At 42.8% G+C, this 16,890-nt stretch overlaps 1 protein-coding gene across 45 annotated transcripts in view; it reads right to left on the reverse strand.

Moving 5' to 3' along the window:
- Positions 1–2,333: 2,333 nt before the first annotated feature.
- SLMAP (sarcolemma associated protein) overlaps positions 2,334–16,890 on the reverse strand; it is a 91,457-nt gene continuing 76,900 nt past the window's right edge. For 26 of the 45 annotated variants that reach the window (XM_064667595.1, XM_064667573.1, XM_064667600.1 and 23 more), the window contains one exon: positions 13,189–15,118. In XM_064667595.1, coding sequence (XP_064523665.1) covers positions 15,029–15,118 — 90 coding nt within the window. In that variant the 3' untranslated portion in view covers positions 13,189–15,028. Of the gene's footprint in view, positions 3,134–13,188; positions 15,119–16,145; positions 16,236–16,890 lie in introns of those variants that run through there. The other 19 variants (XM_064667608.1, XM_064667599.1, XM_064667598.1 and 16 more) reach the window with 3 other exon arrangements.

Raw genomic sequence — 16,890 nt, forward strand, 5'->3', positions numbered from 1 at the left:
CAATCTTGAGCACATCTTACTAATGAAAACATTATTTAATTCTACTGCAGCAAAATAGATTGCATGGCAAAGCTTAATTTCCTAGGATCCCACGCTCGTGGCACGCTCAAGTCACGCTGATTCCTGCTCTAGGTGTGCAATTGGAGATGTGTCAAGCTTTAAAGGACACTGAAGATCCTACTAAACAGCCCTTCTTCAGAAAGTGCTATACATAGATATAAGGAGCACTGAAATAGTCTGGAAAAAAACAGACTGTATCCTAAGGCAGTGATGCTTCAAACATGTGCTGAAGCCCATAAAAATAAGTTAAAGGCTGTGTTGACAGACAGGATGAAGGAAAAATCTGTTTCTGGGATTAGTAGCTACAAAAGGTCTTCCAGATTCTGGAGTAATCACAGGATGAAATTTCCAGATGGTTCACCAGGATCTTAGTAAGACCAGGAGGAAACACACATCCCTGAAGTTACCAGGCACAGCAAATCCTCTAGATAAATGGTATCTCAAGGGTACTCCTGAGAATCATCACATGAAGGTGGCACCCAAATCTTCTCAAAAAGAACCAGCCTCTCTAAATCTTCTCACCTTCCTGGAAGCGGGAGTAGTAAAAAATGCTTCTTTGTCAGCCAGAACAGCAGCCCTTAGCCCTGGGCAGACCCAGACCAATGGAGGGGCACACTGAGGATCTGTTTGGGGCACAGCTGTAACCCTGGACCCAGTGAGGAGCTGGTGTATGTTTGTGAGATGCCCCAAACCATCTCACAGACTTCCACTCTCACATCAGCTGGGCTCATCTGCTTTTATAAAGCTGCTGTTTTGAGATGAGGTGAAGACACTCGATAAGCTCCAAACAAAGCATGAAGGGCCATCAGGGAGCTGCAAAGACAGAACACCTTCAGATGTGGTCCTTCTCAGGTTTTAGTGTGAAACTCAGGCATTAGAGCAATGAAACCTGGCAGGAGCTATAAAAAGCAAGCTGGTGACCTCCTCCAAACCACCTTGGCAGCCCTGGAGCCCTTCACAAGGCCAGACCCTGGGCTGATGGGCTGGTCCAGGAATGCTCCCCCACTCTGGCTGATAGCCTGGCAGGGCTGTGAACAGCAATGGGAAAAGGCAACAACCAGATGAGAGAAATCAGGAATCTGACCCAAAAGTTTGCTGAGCCAGCCCTGGCTTAAAGCCAAGGAGAAGTGGCAACAGCCACTTCACAAGGAAGGTTTGGGAAATGTTGTTCTGCCCCTGGAATAATGCAACATTTGTCTTCATTTAAAGAGGAAGCAATTCAGAGAGGACAGAAGGTAGACAGGCTGGAGGACACTGGGACATGGCACCCCCCATTGTCCAGCAGTGCTGTAACACCAGCCTTTCCCATGGCACGAGGTCAGGTTTGAAACAAACTCACTGAAAACAACCACTAATGCTTGCTAAACACTTGTCCCTTTTTTTTAAGCAAACAAACCAACCCAAACAACTTTCAGTCTCTGTTCCTGCCTGACAGCACAGACGAGGTTGCTTCCTGACAGCGAGGAGAGGCACAGAGACATCCCTGCACCAAGGCAGGTGCTATGAAATGGGAAGTGTACATCTACTTTCCTCATGGCAATTCACAGCAGGAGCAACTTTTTTCAGTAAATATGGCACACAAAATCCAGGTGAGGAGAAAACAGGGTTTTCTCTCTCCAGCAGGCAGGTCGGTGTGTTGCTGCCAAGGTGCAGCTGGCAAAGAGGTGGGGCCTGCCAGTTCGTGATTTCCCATTCAGGTACCAAAGAGATGCAAGAACCCAGCCAGGCCAGTGCTCTTGGCTGCTCACAGGATGTCTTTAAAGGCTGAATGACAAGCTGTAGAGCAGATGTTCACCCTTGGCAGCAACTCAGCCATTCTGCAGTGCAGCATTTTGCTTTCTCAGCTCTGGCCAGAAAGGCTGCACAATCCCTCCATGCTGTGTGATGGAGAAGAGACTGAACCTGACTGGGGGGATACTTTCTAACAGACATCAGCAAACTCCTCTGGTAGGAAGCCGAGCGCTTTACTGGCAGTTCATCAGTGCCCTGAACATCCCCACTCTGGGTGACTAACACTGAGTCCCAGAAACCGTTACCGTCACCACACGGGTCAGGCATCATTTACAAAAGGCTTTTGGAGGAGTGCAAAAGCAGATTTCTGGAGGAAGCTGGAAGAGGACAAAAGAGCTGCCTGTGCTGCTCCTCGCATTCCCCAGCAGGCTGCAAGCACCAATTTTCACACAGTTCAAAAGAAAAAGAAAAAAAAAAAGTGAATAATTTTTGCTAATAAATTACAGTTTGAAATGGAGTAAAGATCACAGAGCTGACGTGCCTCAGGATATAGCGTCTCTCTTAAATATACACTTGAAGATGAAACACAAATGTCTCATAGGGACACTTCCTAAAATTTGCTCTCCCATAACTGTTTAAGGTTCCCGTTCTGCCATAAAAGATGATGTCACTGTTTATATAAATAAAGGCAATGGTGCTCAGCTCAAATCTGGGAAACCAGTCCCTTTCCTCTAAAAGTTGAGTAACCACATTAACTTTCTTACTAGGCTGGGGAGTGTAAGAACTGGCCAGGGTATAAATAGAAACACAGACAAAAAAAAGGTGCAAAACTGACCCAAAACACATACTTGACACAGATTTCTTTTGTTCTCGGAAGACTTGCTAAATTAAAAGTGATACAGCTCTCATTGTTCTCACTCTGTCCATATTAGGGAGATTAAACTCCTGCACAGGAGAGCTGCAACTGAAAAATACTGCCATTACACTGAGCACAAATAGCTTTTTCTTGAACACCGAGCATGCATGTGGCCTCCCCTCTCCCCCCAGCTTACATTTTATGAGATTTTGGACAGTCAGAGAAAACTCTCCTTCCATATGTTCAGGATGTTAAGATTTCAACCTCCTTGCAGCAGGAAAATAAAGTCATCTTCTTTGTAAAGCCACAGCACTGAGCACACACACAGCACCGAAACAGTAACGCATGAACTGAGCTCTGCCATGGCGGAAAACTGCAGGGATCCCGGAGCAGGTCTTGTTCCTGTCATGTCTGCAGATGCTCTGTTAAGGACTCCAGGGACAGAGAGCAATTACTAGAGTTTGTTTCTGCTTTCCAGGAGCAGTTCTGTTTAGGAGAGAATAGAAAGGGATTATTTTTACCTTGTAGTTTGGACTCAAAGGGTGTGAACTGAATGTTTCTTCCCACAGAGAGACACCGTGTAACAAGTACTGCAATGCTCTGTAACGGGCAGGGTTCATTCTCATCAGTGTCTGAAACCCCAAGGGCTAAGGAGGGTGACAGGCAGGGCCCAATTAGCAGCACAGGAGTAGGGATGGCTGCTTTTAGGCCACACACTGAGTCCAAAGGTTTTTTCCCTTTTGTTTTGGGGGGGCTTTGTTGGTTCGTGGGTTTTTTTGCTTTGAGTCTAGAAAGTTGACATCTGCTTCTGGTAAAATTAACAATTTATTTAACAGTAAATGTAGATTAAAACAGTACTGTGAACTGCATTGTCTGGATCTGCGGGACTGTAGGAAGTATTGATGAGGCATTTTCCACTGGCATGTGTTTAGAGAACAAAACATTTAAGTGAAGATAATTTTTTCCATATATATTATGTACATTATTATATACAAGTGAGAATTAGACAAAACAAAACTAGAACAAAGATTCTTTTAAGTTTTAAAAGGATCTTTGTCTCTCGTAGCCACAGGGATGGCCTAAGCCAATCTCCACGGATGAGGCAATGAATGAGGCGACAGATGCACCAAAGGCATCTCACTCGTAAGACACAGTTTAGCCAAGGCAATACTCAGACCCCGGAGGACGTGCTGGCACCAATGTCATTCCTGCTACAGCAGACAAGGTCCCCAGATCTTACCTTCTCCTGGTGCAGTCAGGGACAGCTCCACCCTCCACTGTGCCCTACAACAAGTCCTGGCCCCGGGACCAGCAGGGCTGCTGCCAGCACGGCTGTGCCCACCCTGCAGGGGCACTGTGCCTTCACAGCAGCACGTGCAGCTGCATTCTGCAAGGTGATGTCCACCAAACCTCGTCCCACAATGTTTCCTGCAGCCATGACTGCCAAGACCAAAGACTTTGCTTCCTGGAGACCTCAGTGACTAGAAGGGTGTCTCCAGTTAAAACCCTCTGGGCATGACTGGCAGCTACTTTACTGTTCACCTGCCCAAGGCTGCAAGCACAGCTCCAAGTCACCTCCCCTTTGTGAAAAGCAGGAGAAATCTTCTGCACTCAGGGATAGGGAAGTCCATGGACCTGGCTCTCATGTGGCAGTGGAAAATGCTGGCCCCACAAAGGTGAGAGGAAGCCTCTGGTCACAGCAGACCCACAGGTCAATGCCAGGAAGGGGATAAGAATGGAGCAGGCTTCCCATGAGGTTCAGGCATAGGGAAGGAAGGCAGATACTGTCTCTGAGGCCCTTCCCTTGCACAGTGTGTTAAACATTAAACAGCACCTTCCATCTCGCTGCACTCCAGGTCAGGCAGGGCAGCTCAGGAGCTGGGGACTCTCCACCACCACGCTGGCTCAGGGAGGCAGGCAGCAGACAGGAACAGAGGATGGGGATGATCCCTCAAGGCAGGAAAAGTACTTTTCTCCTCTGAGGTAAAACCCAGGAACGCCCCCATCCTTCCCAAACCTACTTTGCCCTTCCCTTTCTGATGCCCCCCCACCCTGTTCTTCTCCTTTGCATTGTGTGGGAACTTTCCCCAAAACATGCTGTTTTCCCCTCATTTCCTTCCTCTCAAGACACCTGGAACTTCCTCCTGCAGGCTCCTGCCACCCCTCACAGTGACACAGGCCAGGTCATGCTTCCCAGGCCACCAGCTCATTGTCCATGAAACCAAACCAAACAAACATGCAGCACGGGGCTGCTGGAGCAACACACTCAGAGCCAGTGCAGCTACAAGGGCTTTTAGGTACTGAAGATGACAAGTAATTTACTTCAGCAAAAACATATTTGAGGAAAAACAGAAGCAGCAACTACCAGCAAGGACTCCCTCCTGAAGGCTGTAGGGGAAGTATTTTGCATCACAAAATATATTTTGATATGTATTTGAAATCTGTGATTTGACATCTCAAGCTGTTAGTAAAAGCTCCTTGCTTAAAAGAGTAACTTTTGCATGCATTAAGCAATGCAGCATAGAAACAAAAGAAAAAACCCTTTCTGGCTTAAATGCCAATTTAAAAGTTATTGGGAGGCAGCTAGTACATTTGGGGAAGGTTTTTGAACACTCTTTAGCAAACTAAGATGCCTCAGCAGAGATCTGTGCACACAGCACATGCCACATCTCAACTCCAACTTTATCCTTCTAACACACTGGACTTTAAAAGCTTGAAATAGCTTTATCTGAACCTCTATGCCATTAAAACTGTATTCAGAAGCACAAAGCTTCATCCTGCTATAACAGAATGTAGAGATAAGTGGAGTTTCATGCAAAGCTCTGCTCCACTCGCTTGTTTCTGCTATAGTGTTCACCTGACTCCAGAAGCCACAGGAACACAGCTTCACTCACTGAGTGTGTGCTGGTAAAACAGAAGTTGCATAAATACACTTGATCACAGAATCATTGAACAGTTTGGGTTGGATGGGACCTTAAAGATCATCTCATTTCAACCCTCCTGCCACGGGCAGGGACACTTCCATTAGACCAGGTTGCTCAGAGCCCCCATCCAGGCTGGCCTCGAACACTTCCAGGGATGGGGCAGCCACAGCTTCCCTGGGCAACCTGTGCCAGTACCTTCACAGTGAAGAATTTCTTCCCAATATCCAATCTAACCCCACCCATTAGCATAAATGCTGGACTCCAGCTGAAAGCAAAGAAGGCAGGCCACAGTACACTGAGATGCAGGAGCCAGAGGCTGCTTTTCACTGATGGGTGTTCACAGCCCCCCCTCGTGGGTACTGCCAACTACCGGGCTCAGCTCTCCCACTCCGGACACTGGAGCAGGTATAACCACAAATCAACCCTACAACCCACTTCTCCAAACGCACCAGGATCCTTATCACAGCAAATATCTCGGCCTATGACTGCAGAGAAAACCACAGGAGTGTCAGCTGGAGGGAAGCAAGGCCATTGCATGTGTGTGCCTGGGTCTGCAGCCAGCGGCCTCTCAACCACGGGGCAGCAACAGCCACCAGCAGAGGAAAGAGGTCCACTTGACTCCAGCACCTGCAGTGCTGAGCTTGAGCTGCTTTTGAGCAGGTAAGCTACACCTACATTTGGACAGCCACAGACTTCTGAAGGACTGGCTTTCCCTTTCTCACATTTCAAGGATTTTTTTTTTTTATGGCTTTTCAGCTCCCATTCATCAGAAGCAGGAAGAGTGAGCTGGTGGTGTCCCTAACCAGCATTAACAGGATGTGACTCTGCCCTGAGTCATCATCCTCTTTCTCCTCAATTGGAGATGTCTGCTCACACCTGGATCACAGACACCTATTAACAGACTGCTTCCCCAGCTTGCTCTTCAGAGGCTGCAGGAAGCAATCTTCGTATCACACAGTTACAACTCTGTATTTTCAGACTATCTTCACAACCAGAAGGACCAAAGGACTCCATTACGTGCTCAAAATCTAAAGAATAATACAGCAGTTTCCTGATGAAGTATCTGAGCCAGCAGAATCTCAGCGAGGCCCTACTTACAGTCCAAGAAATTAAAATGTTAACCCACACAACTGCAGGATATTACCGAATACCCAATTACTGTTCTTTATTTTAGAATAAAAAAAACTTACCATGTTTTAATAATCTCCAGTGAAATGTATTTTATGGGAACTGGAAACAATTCACATTAAATGAACCGAATGAACACACCACTGTTACATGAGTCCACGTGCACAGGAGCAGAACTGAGGTACCTGAGCTGAGAATGATCTCTGCCAGTGCAGAGGTCTCATCTTCCATCTTGATAAACTTTACATCAAAGGCTTCCCTGATACATTTCCCTGCCCATCTAAGGACAGACATTCAGTAGCAGGGACATCCTGCAGACCCACATTCCAAGCAGATGCAACATCCTACACATCTGATAAAGCAATTCAGTTCTCACCAAAGAAACATCCCAGAAGTGCTCATTCTGATGGCATTATTCCAGTATTTGTTTTTTAATTACCAGGAGAAACATTAGCTTGGGGCAAATAATTTTTTACCACTCTCTCTAGATTTGAAATGAGAAACACCATGTAACACATTAAAGATTTTTTTGCTGTTTATCTACTAAGTCTCCTCCTGAACAGGGGTGTGGATGTGCTAAGGAACACCCTCACTCGCTGCAAAAGCAGCCTTCATGTGAAGTAATAATAAGAGAGACTGTTAATAATTTATTATTGGCTGGGACACAATTAGGGAATATATAAACATGGTACTACCCTGCAGGTGCACCATGGCAGCAACCTTAAATTTACTGATTAAAAAAATGGTGAGAGTCCTTTAAATCTCAAAGGACTGAAAACTAAGGAAGAATTACAGTTCAGAGAAGTCTGCAGGGGAAGGGCATACTATTGCTGCAACATGTAGCACAGACGCACCAACACCTGGCTAGCCCGAGGGTGTAAGTGCAATCAAAAATGACTGAAGTTGCTGCAGGCTACATCTTCAGTGACGTGCCATTGCAATAATTACGAAGTGGAAAAAAAAGTGCAATAAATGTGTCTCACAATGCCCAGCTACAGCTGGATTACAGCCAGGTTCTGCAACAGAAAAGCTGCCACTCAGCTGTGGCTGCTACACATACAACAAAAACACCACCTCGAGTATCACACCTAATGAGCCTGTAATCCTCATACTGAACCTTTACAAAGGCACAAACCTTATCACCCTTCTTCACCTTTAGGCTACTCAGATATAAACTCACTCAGTGTCTAAGGAAGAGCACTCTGCACTGCTATTTGGAAGACCAGAAGTCAAGGCAAAGTTACTGACATGTAAGGTGTTACCAACAGCACCCCGTGAAGAGCAGCACACGTATTTAACATTTTTTTTAGGCTGTTTCCCCCCCCTTCAAAACTCCCAAACATCTGCTGCATCTGGGAGAATGTTTTCATGTTAACTCCGACTTAAACTTTTAAACAGAGAAATCGCAGAGACAAGTTACGTGGGGTCTTACAGCAGGACTTACCACAGTCTGGAGTGCAACCATGTGCACTTAAACTGCACCCTGAGGTGGATCCAAACCACAGAGCAAACAGGGAGGAGGCTTCCCTTCCTCAAACTCGCTGAAAACTATGTAAGTGACTCAGTGAATGTCCTTCTGAGTCAGCACTGACACAGAGCCCCAGAATTCCATCTGGTTTACAGTACAGATAAAAGACCGTAGGATTGTTGGTTTTCTTAAAGGATGATCCCTGAATGATACTCTGAGGGTGTCTGGTCACTAAACCCCACTTAACTCTTGCACAAACCAAGGCTGAACTCCTGCCCCCTGATCCAGCCCTCCTCTTCCTGGGTTCACACCCACACCTGTCGCAGCCCGGCTTTACCACGTCACACAGAGCAGGGAAGGTCATGGGGCTGCAAATCCCATTCGTACAAAAAAAGCAGATAAATAGATTCCAATTTTAAAATAAGTTTTAATCAGTTCATTAATTAGTAACTTGTCTTCTACCGCAATAAAGCAGAGTGTAGCAGGTTCAGAAGTTGTGGAGTGCTGAAATTTGGAGTTAGGCTGAATGAAAGACTATGTACAATACACATCAGCTTTCTGTTGTGTTGTAAATTTATTCTCATATTTTTTACCATTTATTCATCCCAAAAAGACATATTGCATATTTGGAACATTTTTAAAGTAAGAGCCACTGTATTATTCAAGACAAGAAGTAGTTTTGTCACATCAAAACTGATGACATACTCAATAAAATTATTTTCCAGAGCAAGAACTCCTTACAAGAAATATAAATAGAATATAAACTTCATAAATGATCTAGCATGAAAAGATTAAAATAGTAAATCCATTTCATACTGAAGGCAGTACCTTACCACTCATAGTGTGTGTGTGGTGTTTCCAAAAAAAAAAACCAAACCATCATTTCCCAACAGAGGGTACTGAAACAAATATGGGCAAGTTTTGGTTAAGTTTATTCCAACAGAACAGAATGAATTGACCTCTTCAACCTTTAGTCTGAAGTTACTGAACTAATAGGATCAGGTAATAAAAAGTTACTTTTAGTTTAACCCAGGCTTTGGATTTGTTCATCGGACATGATGAAGAGATGACATGCTTGGAAGCACATTTGCATTTTCAATGTGTCACCTGACACAGTACAAGAATTCCACCTCCCTACCAACACCTCCCTCCGACAGCTGAGAATTATTTCACCCAGAATCTCGATCCCATCCCCACTCCCACGGCTGCCAAACGCCGGCGCTCACGATCCGTTCTGCCGCATGCAAGCGCAACCCCAGAACAGCCACGTCCACACATGCACATCCCTCGGAGCGTCACTGCCAACAGCCAGCACTGGGAATGAGGCTGAGCCAGGCCAGGCACACCGACAAATTCAGGGAACGATTTCGGATTTGCGATGCCTTGCAGAGGGAAGTGGCACTAACGGGCAAACAACACAATGGGGCTGAGGGGAGAGAGCAAAATATCCGATCTTGGGAAAAGGGCTGGCTTTGCTCCACCCTAAGATCTAAGCAAATCAGAGCAACCCATGGGAAGCAGTCAGCACAAAATTCAAGAATGTAGAATAATTCGGGCCTGTCGAAGCATTTCAAAAATAAAATTCCACTTTTCTAAGTTTACTAAAAGAAATGAGTTTATTGGTGTTGTTAAAGCAAGGCTTCTGTAAATCATGACATTCCAATAAAAGTGGTCACTACACTACCATCACTGTAACTAATAATGCAGATTACAGAACAGTTGACAGATTGCAAAAACTAAGTGAAGGAATTATTCTATGAATGTTTTCCCTACTGTGCTTCAGGGACCTGGTTTTGGCTCACTACTGTTCAACAGTGTATGATCAATAGTCTAAAAGAGCTTCAGTAATCATCCCTGTAAAAACCTGAAGGGAAAAAAAACCCTCTCAAGTGCTGAACAGTCATGGGAACACGCTGCTGCCTTGGAATGCTGCCTACAGTGATTTTTACCAAACAATATTGCAAGAAATACACTGATTTGATTCACAAGATGAAAATCCAGATGCTAGAAGTCTGTGAACCCCAAAATAAGCTCTGGTAGACACTCAACAGGGAATACCAGAACAGGATATAAAGCTTATTGTCTATTTATATGATGTCAGTAAGGTAATTACTGTAAGGACATTTCTGTTCTGGTATCTAGTCTTCAAAAACAGAACATTCAGAAAATTACATATTGTTTAAAAAGCTGACAACAAAAACTAGAGGGACGAAGAAATAAAAATTAAGAAATTCAATCCATTCATATAAAGTAAGATTGGAAGGTATGATCATGGCATGTCAAATCCCTAGATCAGGATGACATTTGCAGCAGAATATCCTCCAAAGAATATCCTCAGAGATATACTGAAGTCCAATTTTGGGGATACAAAGCAAGATGAACCCAAACACAAGGTTGGGTTTTGTTTTAGGGGTTTTTTGAGGGGACAGTAGCTGCTCACATAACTTACCTACAGAGGAGAGTGATCCTTTTTCTTAAGTCCTTAAAGCAAGAATTCTTTTTTTCTAACATATGCTTAACTTCTTGACACTCTGCTGCTGATGTTGAAAGCAGTGAAGTTTTATGATTGCAACATCCAGAAAAGTGATGAGTTCCCTTACCTTTCCAAATGGGAACTTGAGCCTCTAATGGCCCTTAACACCAACACCTGGGTTTCAATGGCTGATTCACCTCCTCCTGCTGGGAGCCTTTAGTCAGATACTGGTAGCAACCAGTTTTTAAAACAGTAGTGGGTGCAACCCTCTCTTCCAAGCAGAAGAACTTGGCTCTGTGGGCAAACCTCTGCTCACTTTCAGTAAATAGATACAAACTAAAATCCCAGGAAGGCCAAAAATCCCCATACTGCAGCCCAATTCCCCATCAGAGGAGAAAGAAGAATTCTGTGTCCATAAGCATGTGCAAAGAGGGATTGGGATAAGGAAATCAGCTGGATCTGGGGAACTCGATGCAGCTGTTTGCTGGAAGCAATCCCCCTTCAAACAGAGGCATACGCAAGAGAGAAGGAAAGAATATGGCTTGTAATTCTTTTATATGATCCATTGCTATTAAAAATGGAGACTCAAAGTCTTGAGACAGTTGCTAATGAAACACTAATGGTGGATGAACAGCCTGAGGGGAGGTGAAACCCAGCCAGCCCCAGTTGCAGAGCCAGTGCAAAAGACAGTGGCTTCCTAAAAGCCGTTGTGGTGACCTGGTGTTTTAAAGCACTCAGATGCTGCTGGTGGAATGAATTCGGCAGTGGTTTTGTCATGGAGAAGATTCAAGCTGAAGAAATTATTCTTGCAAGTGGTAGAACCCTATGGATTAAGGCAGGAGACATTCAAAATCTTATGTAAAGCACACTGAAATTCTGGAACAGGTAATATACTTCAGAAAAATAACTTAGGAATATACTCCAAAAATACATGCACAGGTGATTACCTTTGCTTCAACCATCAGTCATTTGATACTAAGTCTCGCTGTTTTATGAGAACACTTGGCAATATACTGTGCAGGCTCCCAATTCTCCATTTAGCACCAAAAAATCCAGAGATTCTGCAAGAAGGATGAGGCTAAGACTCTGGAAGAATGCGTTTAATTCAGCTACAAGGAACAGGAAAAACCACACTATATTTTTTTTTTTACATACTATATATTTTTAAATAAAAGGCCTGCTATTGTAGTCCCTGTGTAGGTAAAATTCTTTTAGAATTTAAAAAAGGTGCCTCAGTCAGGACACCAGGACAAACCTGAAGAAGTGTTCAGATATTCTATTACAGTAAATCTTCCAAATTGAACTAGCAACTGATAAAACAACTCTCTAACTTTTCTAGTATGAGGAACCTTTTTAAAACCTCAAACTTCAGTGCAAGCTCAGAGCACTTGTTTTACAAGTAGAGCATCTTACACCTGTGAAAAGCTGCTCGTTACAGTAACTCCAGGGCTTAGCTAATCAAGCCTCACAGAAGAAAGAACCTAAATTTGAATGTGAAAGAACACACATATCTACCATTTAAAAAAAGCAACGAAAAACCAGAAAGAATTGTGCAAGGAGTGCTTGCAAAATAACTCCACTTGCTGTTTTAGTATCAAAGCACTGAAGAAGAGCAGCTTCCCAGTTACCCAACCCTCCTCCAGGGATTTTCACAACGTAAGAGTGAACTGTGCATTTTAGCTCATTCCTCATCATTCTGAACATGCAATTGTCAAGAACTCCTGGGAAAGGCACTGTATTAGGGAACCACAGGTATACTTGTAAGCATAAACCCCCATGCAATGTGTACTATGTGTATATAAATATGCACACATGCACAGAATGAGATTAGAAATATTTCTGCCTTAATACAACCACGCTGGGTCTCAAGCTGCAGCTCTCTGATGCTCTAAAGATTTCTGAAAACTCAACATTAGTCTTCAATACATGAACAAACTTGTGTCCCAGGCAGCATTGCTGCAGTTCAGGTCCCTCCCAGCTGTTCCCAGGGAACTTGGCACCTTCCCTGCTGCCAGGCAGGAGGGACCCCTGCTCCACCAGGCTCCACTCCACCTCCTCACACCATGTCTACATGCAGGGTGGAGAGAAGAGAATCCACTGAAAAAGAAACAGTAGCTGAAAGAGGGACAAACAGAGTTTGAGATGCTGAATGAGTGAGGAGGCAGCATCAGGTCCCTTCCCCCAGCAGGGCTTTTTTCCTCTATTGCCCAGGACCTGCAGCCACTGCTCCTCCCATCTCACCACCCTGCCACAGGCACAGCCACCCTTCAGCTCTGAACACCTTTTTCCTCCCCCATGGAAATATGCTCCTAAGCCTTCCACGGCTCTCTCCTACCCCATTTCTTTCTGATAATCACAAACAGGAGAGGGATCAGCCAGACAAAAACTTAAAACCAGTGCAAATGTGAAATACAAAGTAAAAAAAAAAAGTCTTTTGCTTCTACTGGACATGCTGCACACATTGTGCCTATAACTGTGGCAGTATCTAGTGCAAAAGAAACTTAGCATGAATCTCTTGTTTTCAAATGACATTCAACTCAAACATGCATAGGGAGAGTAAAGTTATTTTATTAAATCATGCACATCACGTGTGTTAGTGCAAATAGTTTAATCTGTACTCCAGAAATTCTATTGTATTTTTATATCTTTACAAAATAGATTTAAAACAATTATTTACTTTAAAAAATGTAATTCTGAAGTTAAGCATTTCAGAACAATATTTGCAATAACCTATATACAAGAGGTACTAAGTACCACTGGCATACGAGTGTTCTGTGGTTGGGTGGCTTCCTGCAACTGAAAAGGATGAAATGAATGAACTAAATGACAATATTTATTTTCTACAAGTCACCTGTGGACTAATTTTTTCCAACTAATAATCCTCCCATTAGCAAATCCCATGTAACTTAAGATAGAACCTTTAATTAAAGGACAATGACCCTTAAAACCTCACAAAGTAAATTATATGCTAAATTTCTATTTAATTATTTAAACTATCTGTCGATTGCCATAACATCCTTTAAAGCCAATTGAATTGCTGAGATTACCTCCCTATTTTGAAGTTTCCTTTTACTTTACCATTCTTTAGCATATTATTTAAGTCTTTAATAAACTTTTTTGACAGAACTGTTGAGCTGAACAAGACAACTACAGTCTACATTTAATTCAGCACTAACTACAGTGATTCCCACCAAAAGTCAGCAAATAGCAATAGTTATAGTACTTAGATAAGGAAAATCAACTTTGTAATGGGGACCACTGCATCATACTTACAGCCATGTGATGAGGATGCACAAAATTTTACTACCAAATTAAAATCATCTTCACCTGACAATACTTCAGCAGGCATATGATTCCAATTTCGTAGTATTTTATGTATCTTAGATGTTTTCAGCTAATCACAGACATACTGTAGCAGTTCTCTTAATAAAGTTACGTCAACAAAAGCTTATCTAAAGAGCTTCTCCAGCTCAAGTCAGAGAGTATCAAACGACTGAAAAAATAAACTGATACATGTGATATGTGAGAAGGTATTCATACTTTTAAAGAACGTATCTCTTTAAATATATGAAATTTAATAAATTACATTCAAACTAAAGTTAACGTAAGTTGAATCACTGCACTATGTCCATCAAATGACCAAGTACTTGCTCCCAGAAACACCTCAGTTCACTCAAGAACACACACATGCTACACTCGCACTCGCGCACACTAAATACTTTAGGCTGGTCTTCACCATCAGTATCTCTATCTCTTTAAGGCTGGACATGAATTGTGTTTATTCCCCAAACCCATTAATAAAGCAATCCTTATCAAAGAAAAATATGCTTCCTTCGAAAGGCGTGGTAAGAGAAGTTTTCTTAAAGTCTTGTTCCCAACAGCTCAGTGACTAACAGCAAGGAAATGATATACTAGTTAAAAAAAAAAAAAGATCATACTGAAAGGCACTGAGCACACTGCATCTGTTTCCCAAGTATCTGCAAAGTTACTTGGCTTGGATGTCCAAATCAGAAATGTATTTTCCTCTTATTTCTGGCAATCAGATTCTAAAGTCAGTGTCCACAACCCTAGCCATTATAAATAATTTGGTACCAAGAAGCCTACTTTAGGCCACCATTATAGTATTCAGAACCCCAACATACTAATTTAAAACTTGCATGAAGTTGTAAGCAAAAATATTGCTCACAGTATGATGAATCACAATTTTATTCCCTCTTTATAGACAGATACATTTTATACAGTTTAAAGCAAATGACCCTACTGCTGTTCTCACGCAGAGCTGTGCTGTATTAAGAGGTAAAAAGGAAGAGAATTAATCTGTTTTCCCTCAGTATATGAATGTTGCCAGCTTCTAAAGGGAGGACGGTGTATGGATTCAACAACAGTTCTCATGGAGAAGCTCTGGTTAGGCCTGGGTACAGCACCACGGCTGTTACAGCAACCAAAGCTGCCATCACAGGCATCCAAGGCCATTGTCTCTGTGTGGAGAGAAAAAAGAAATCAATATCATATCTGTTCTAGTTCATACTGATCAGTTTACCTCGTGGTTCCTGAAAGTCTCGAGTACCTGTCGATAGGCATCACTACAATGTTACCCACGAGCCCTGCTGCAGGCTAGTCCTGACTTGGAGCATCACAGCAAACCGTGTTCTCTAGCACAGGGAACTCCACAGCTCTTCAGGACTGAGGATCAGCAGGAGAACGTTTGGCAGCTCCGAATTCCCAGGTTCCTTAGTGTAGGCACCTCAGAAATCTGCTCTTAAACATGCGAGGGCTTGAGGTGTTTGAAACATGGTTTGTGCCAAGTCATCACTAGACACAGGTTTATTCAGTACTGCATCTTTAACTTTGGCATGTTCAAATCCAGATCTGTGACGTTAGTTTGGAGCAGATCCTAACAACATCATTTTTAAACGGACTGTCACAACATTGCATGACAACAATGGCATTTCAAGAGGAGGACACACTGAGAGACATTAGAGAAAATGCAAGCTGAGAGTTCAGAATACAAACCAACCACCTATTTCTCATCTTTTTTTCCATCTTTCCATCAGCAATAGTGAGAGAAATTAAAGTGTTTAGAGCCAGAGTGGAATTTCTTAGTCCATAGATAGGAACCAAAGCTTGTTGACTTTTATTATTAGAGGCAAACTCTTCATTTTCCATAGTTAATCAAGCAATTAAGTTTTCTTACAAGCCCTAGCATCACAGCATTGTGCAAAAGGCAGCCCATTTGCTAAAGACAAACTGAGACCGAGTTAGAAGAGGCACATTCAGAACCAGTTAGGATGAAATTAATTGTTAGAATTAAAGAAATCACATAGATGTTAAATGATTAGTTGATCGCTCAGCTCATCGGTATCAACAGAATGGCATATTAAATGAAGGGTTTGCTTCAGGTAAAGAAATACCTGTGAGCATTTGAACCATGCAGAATTTCATACAGAAATGGCACAAACAGGTGAGAGGGACAAACATACATTGACTGAACAGTAGTGCTTGTACCTTTCGCTACCACAATGGGCCGTAACACCAATACAGGAAAGCCAGGATTAGGCCGATGAATACGGCTGGGACGGGTTGTAATATGGAAGGCTAAAGAAGGGAAGGGATATTAAAAATCACTTTGTGCTATAAAATCAATCAGGTAAAGATGATTTAGAGGGGGGGGGGAATAAGTCAGTAAGTTTTGTTTTAATTGAAATGTATTAAAGACATCTAACACATTACAGCATTATCTAATCTGGTATACAAAGTTAGTACACCATTCTACTCAAATGAACAGGGATGTTTAAAAATAAAGGGAAGTAAGCAGAAAATGTTCCAAGAAACCTCTTGTCACAACTTGGAATTTAGTACTTGAAAACAATACAAATCTTAAACTGATTTGCCTGTATCTTATTTATAGTTGGTTTTAGTTTTTCTAAGTGAGAGGAAATCCCAACTGGATTTCTTGAGGTAGATAGACTCACACCAGATTTTGAATTTTTCAGGTATTTCTTCATTCCTTGCTAGTTAGCCTTTCCCATTTTCCATCACCAGCCTCCAGGAAAAACAATCTTTTTCCTCCATTAGTGAGTCAATTAACTATGTCCACAGGCAAACCCAGTCGTTCAGACATTTCCGTGAGATTGTAACATGACTGTACAATCAACACTCAGTTACTATAAAGCAGAGAAGCACATTTCCATCAGAGATACCACAAAGCTCAGCATCTCTGCCAGGTCAGCAGCCTTGTGACCAAATGCAA

The sequence above is a fragment of the Pseudopipra pipra genome, chromosome 11 (assembly GCF_036250125.1).
Source record: "Pseudopipra pipra isolate bDixPip1 chromosome 11, bDixPip1.hap1, whole genome shotgun sequence".
NCBI classification, from domain to species: Eukaryota; Metazoa; Chordata; class Aves; order Passeriformes; family Pipridae; genus Pseudopipra; species Pseudopipra pipra.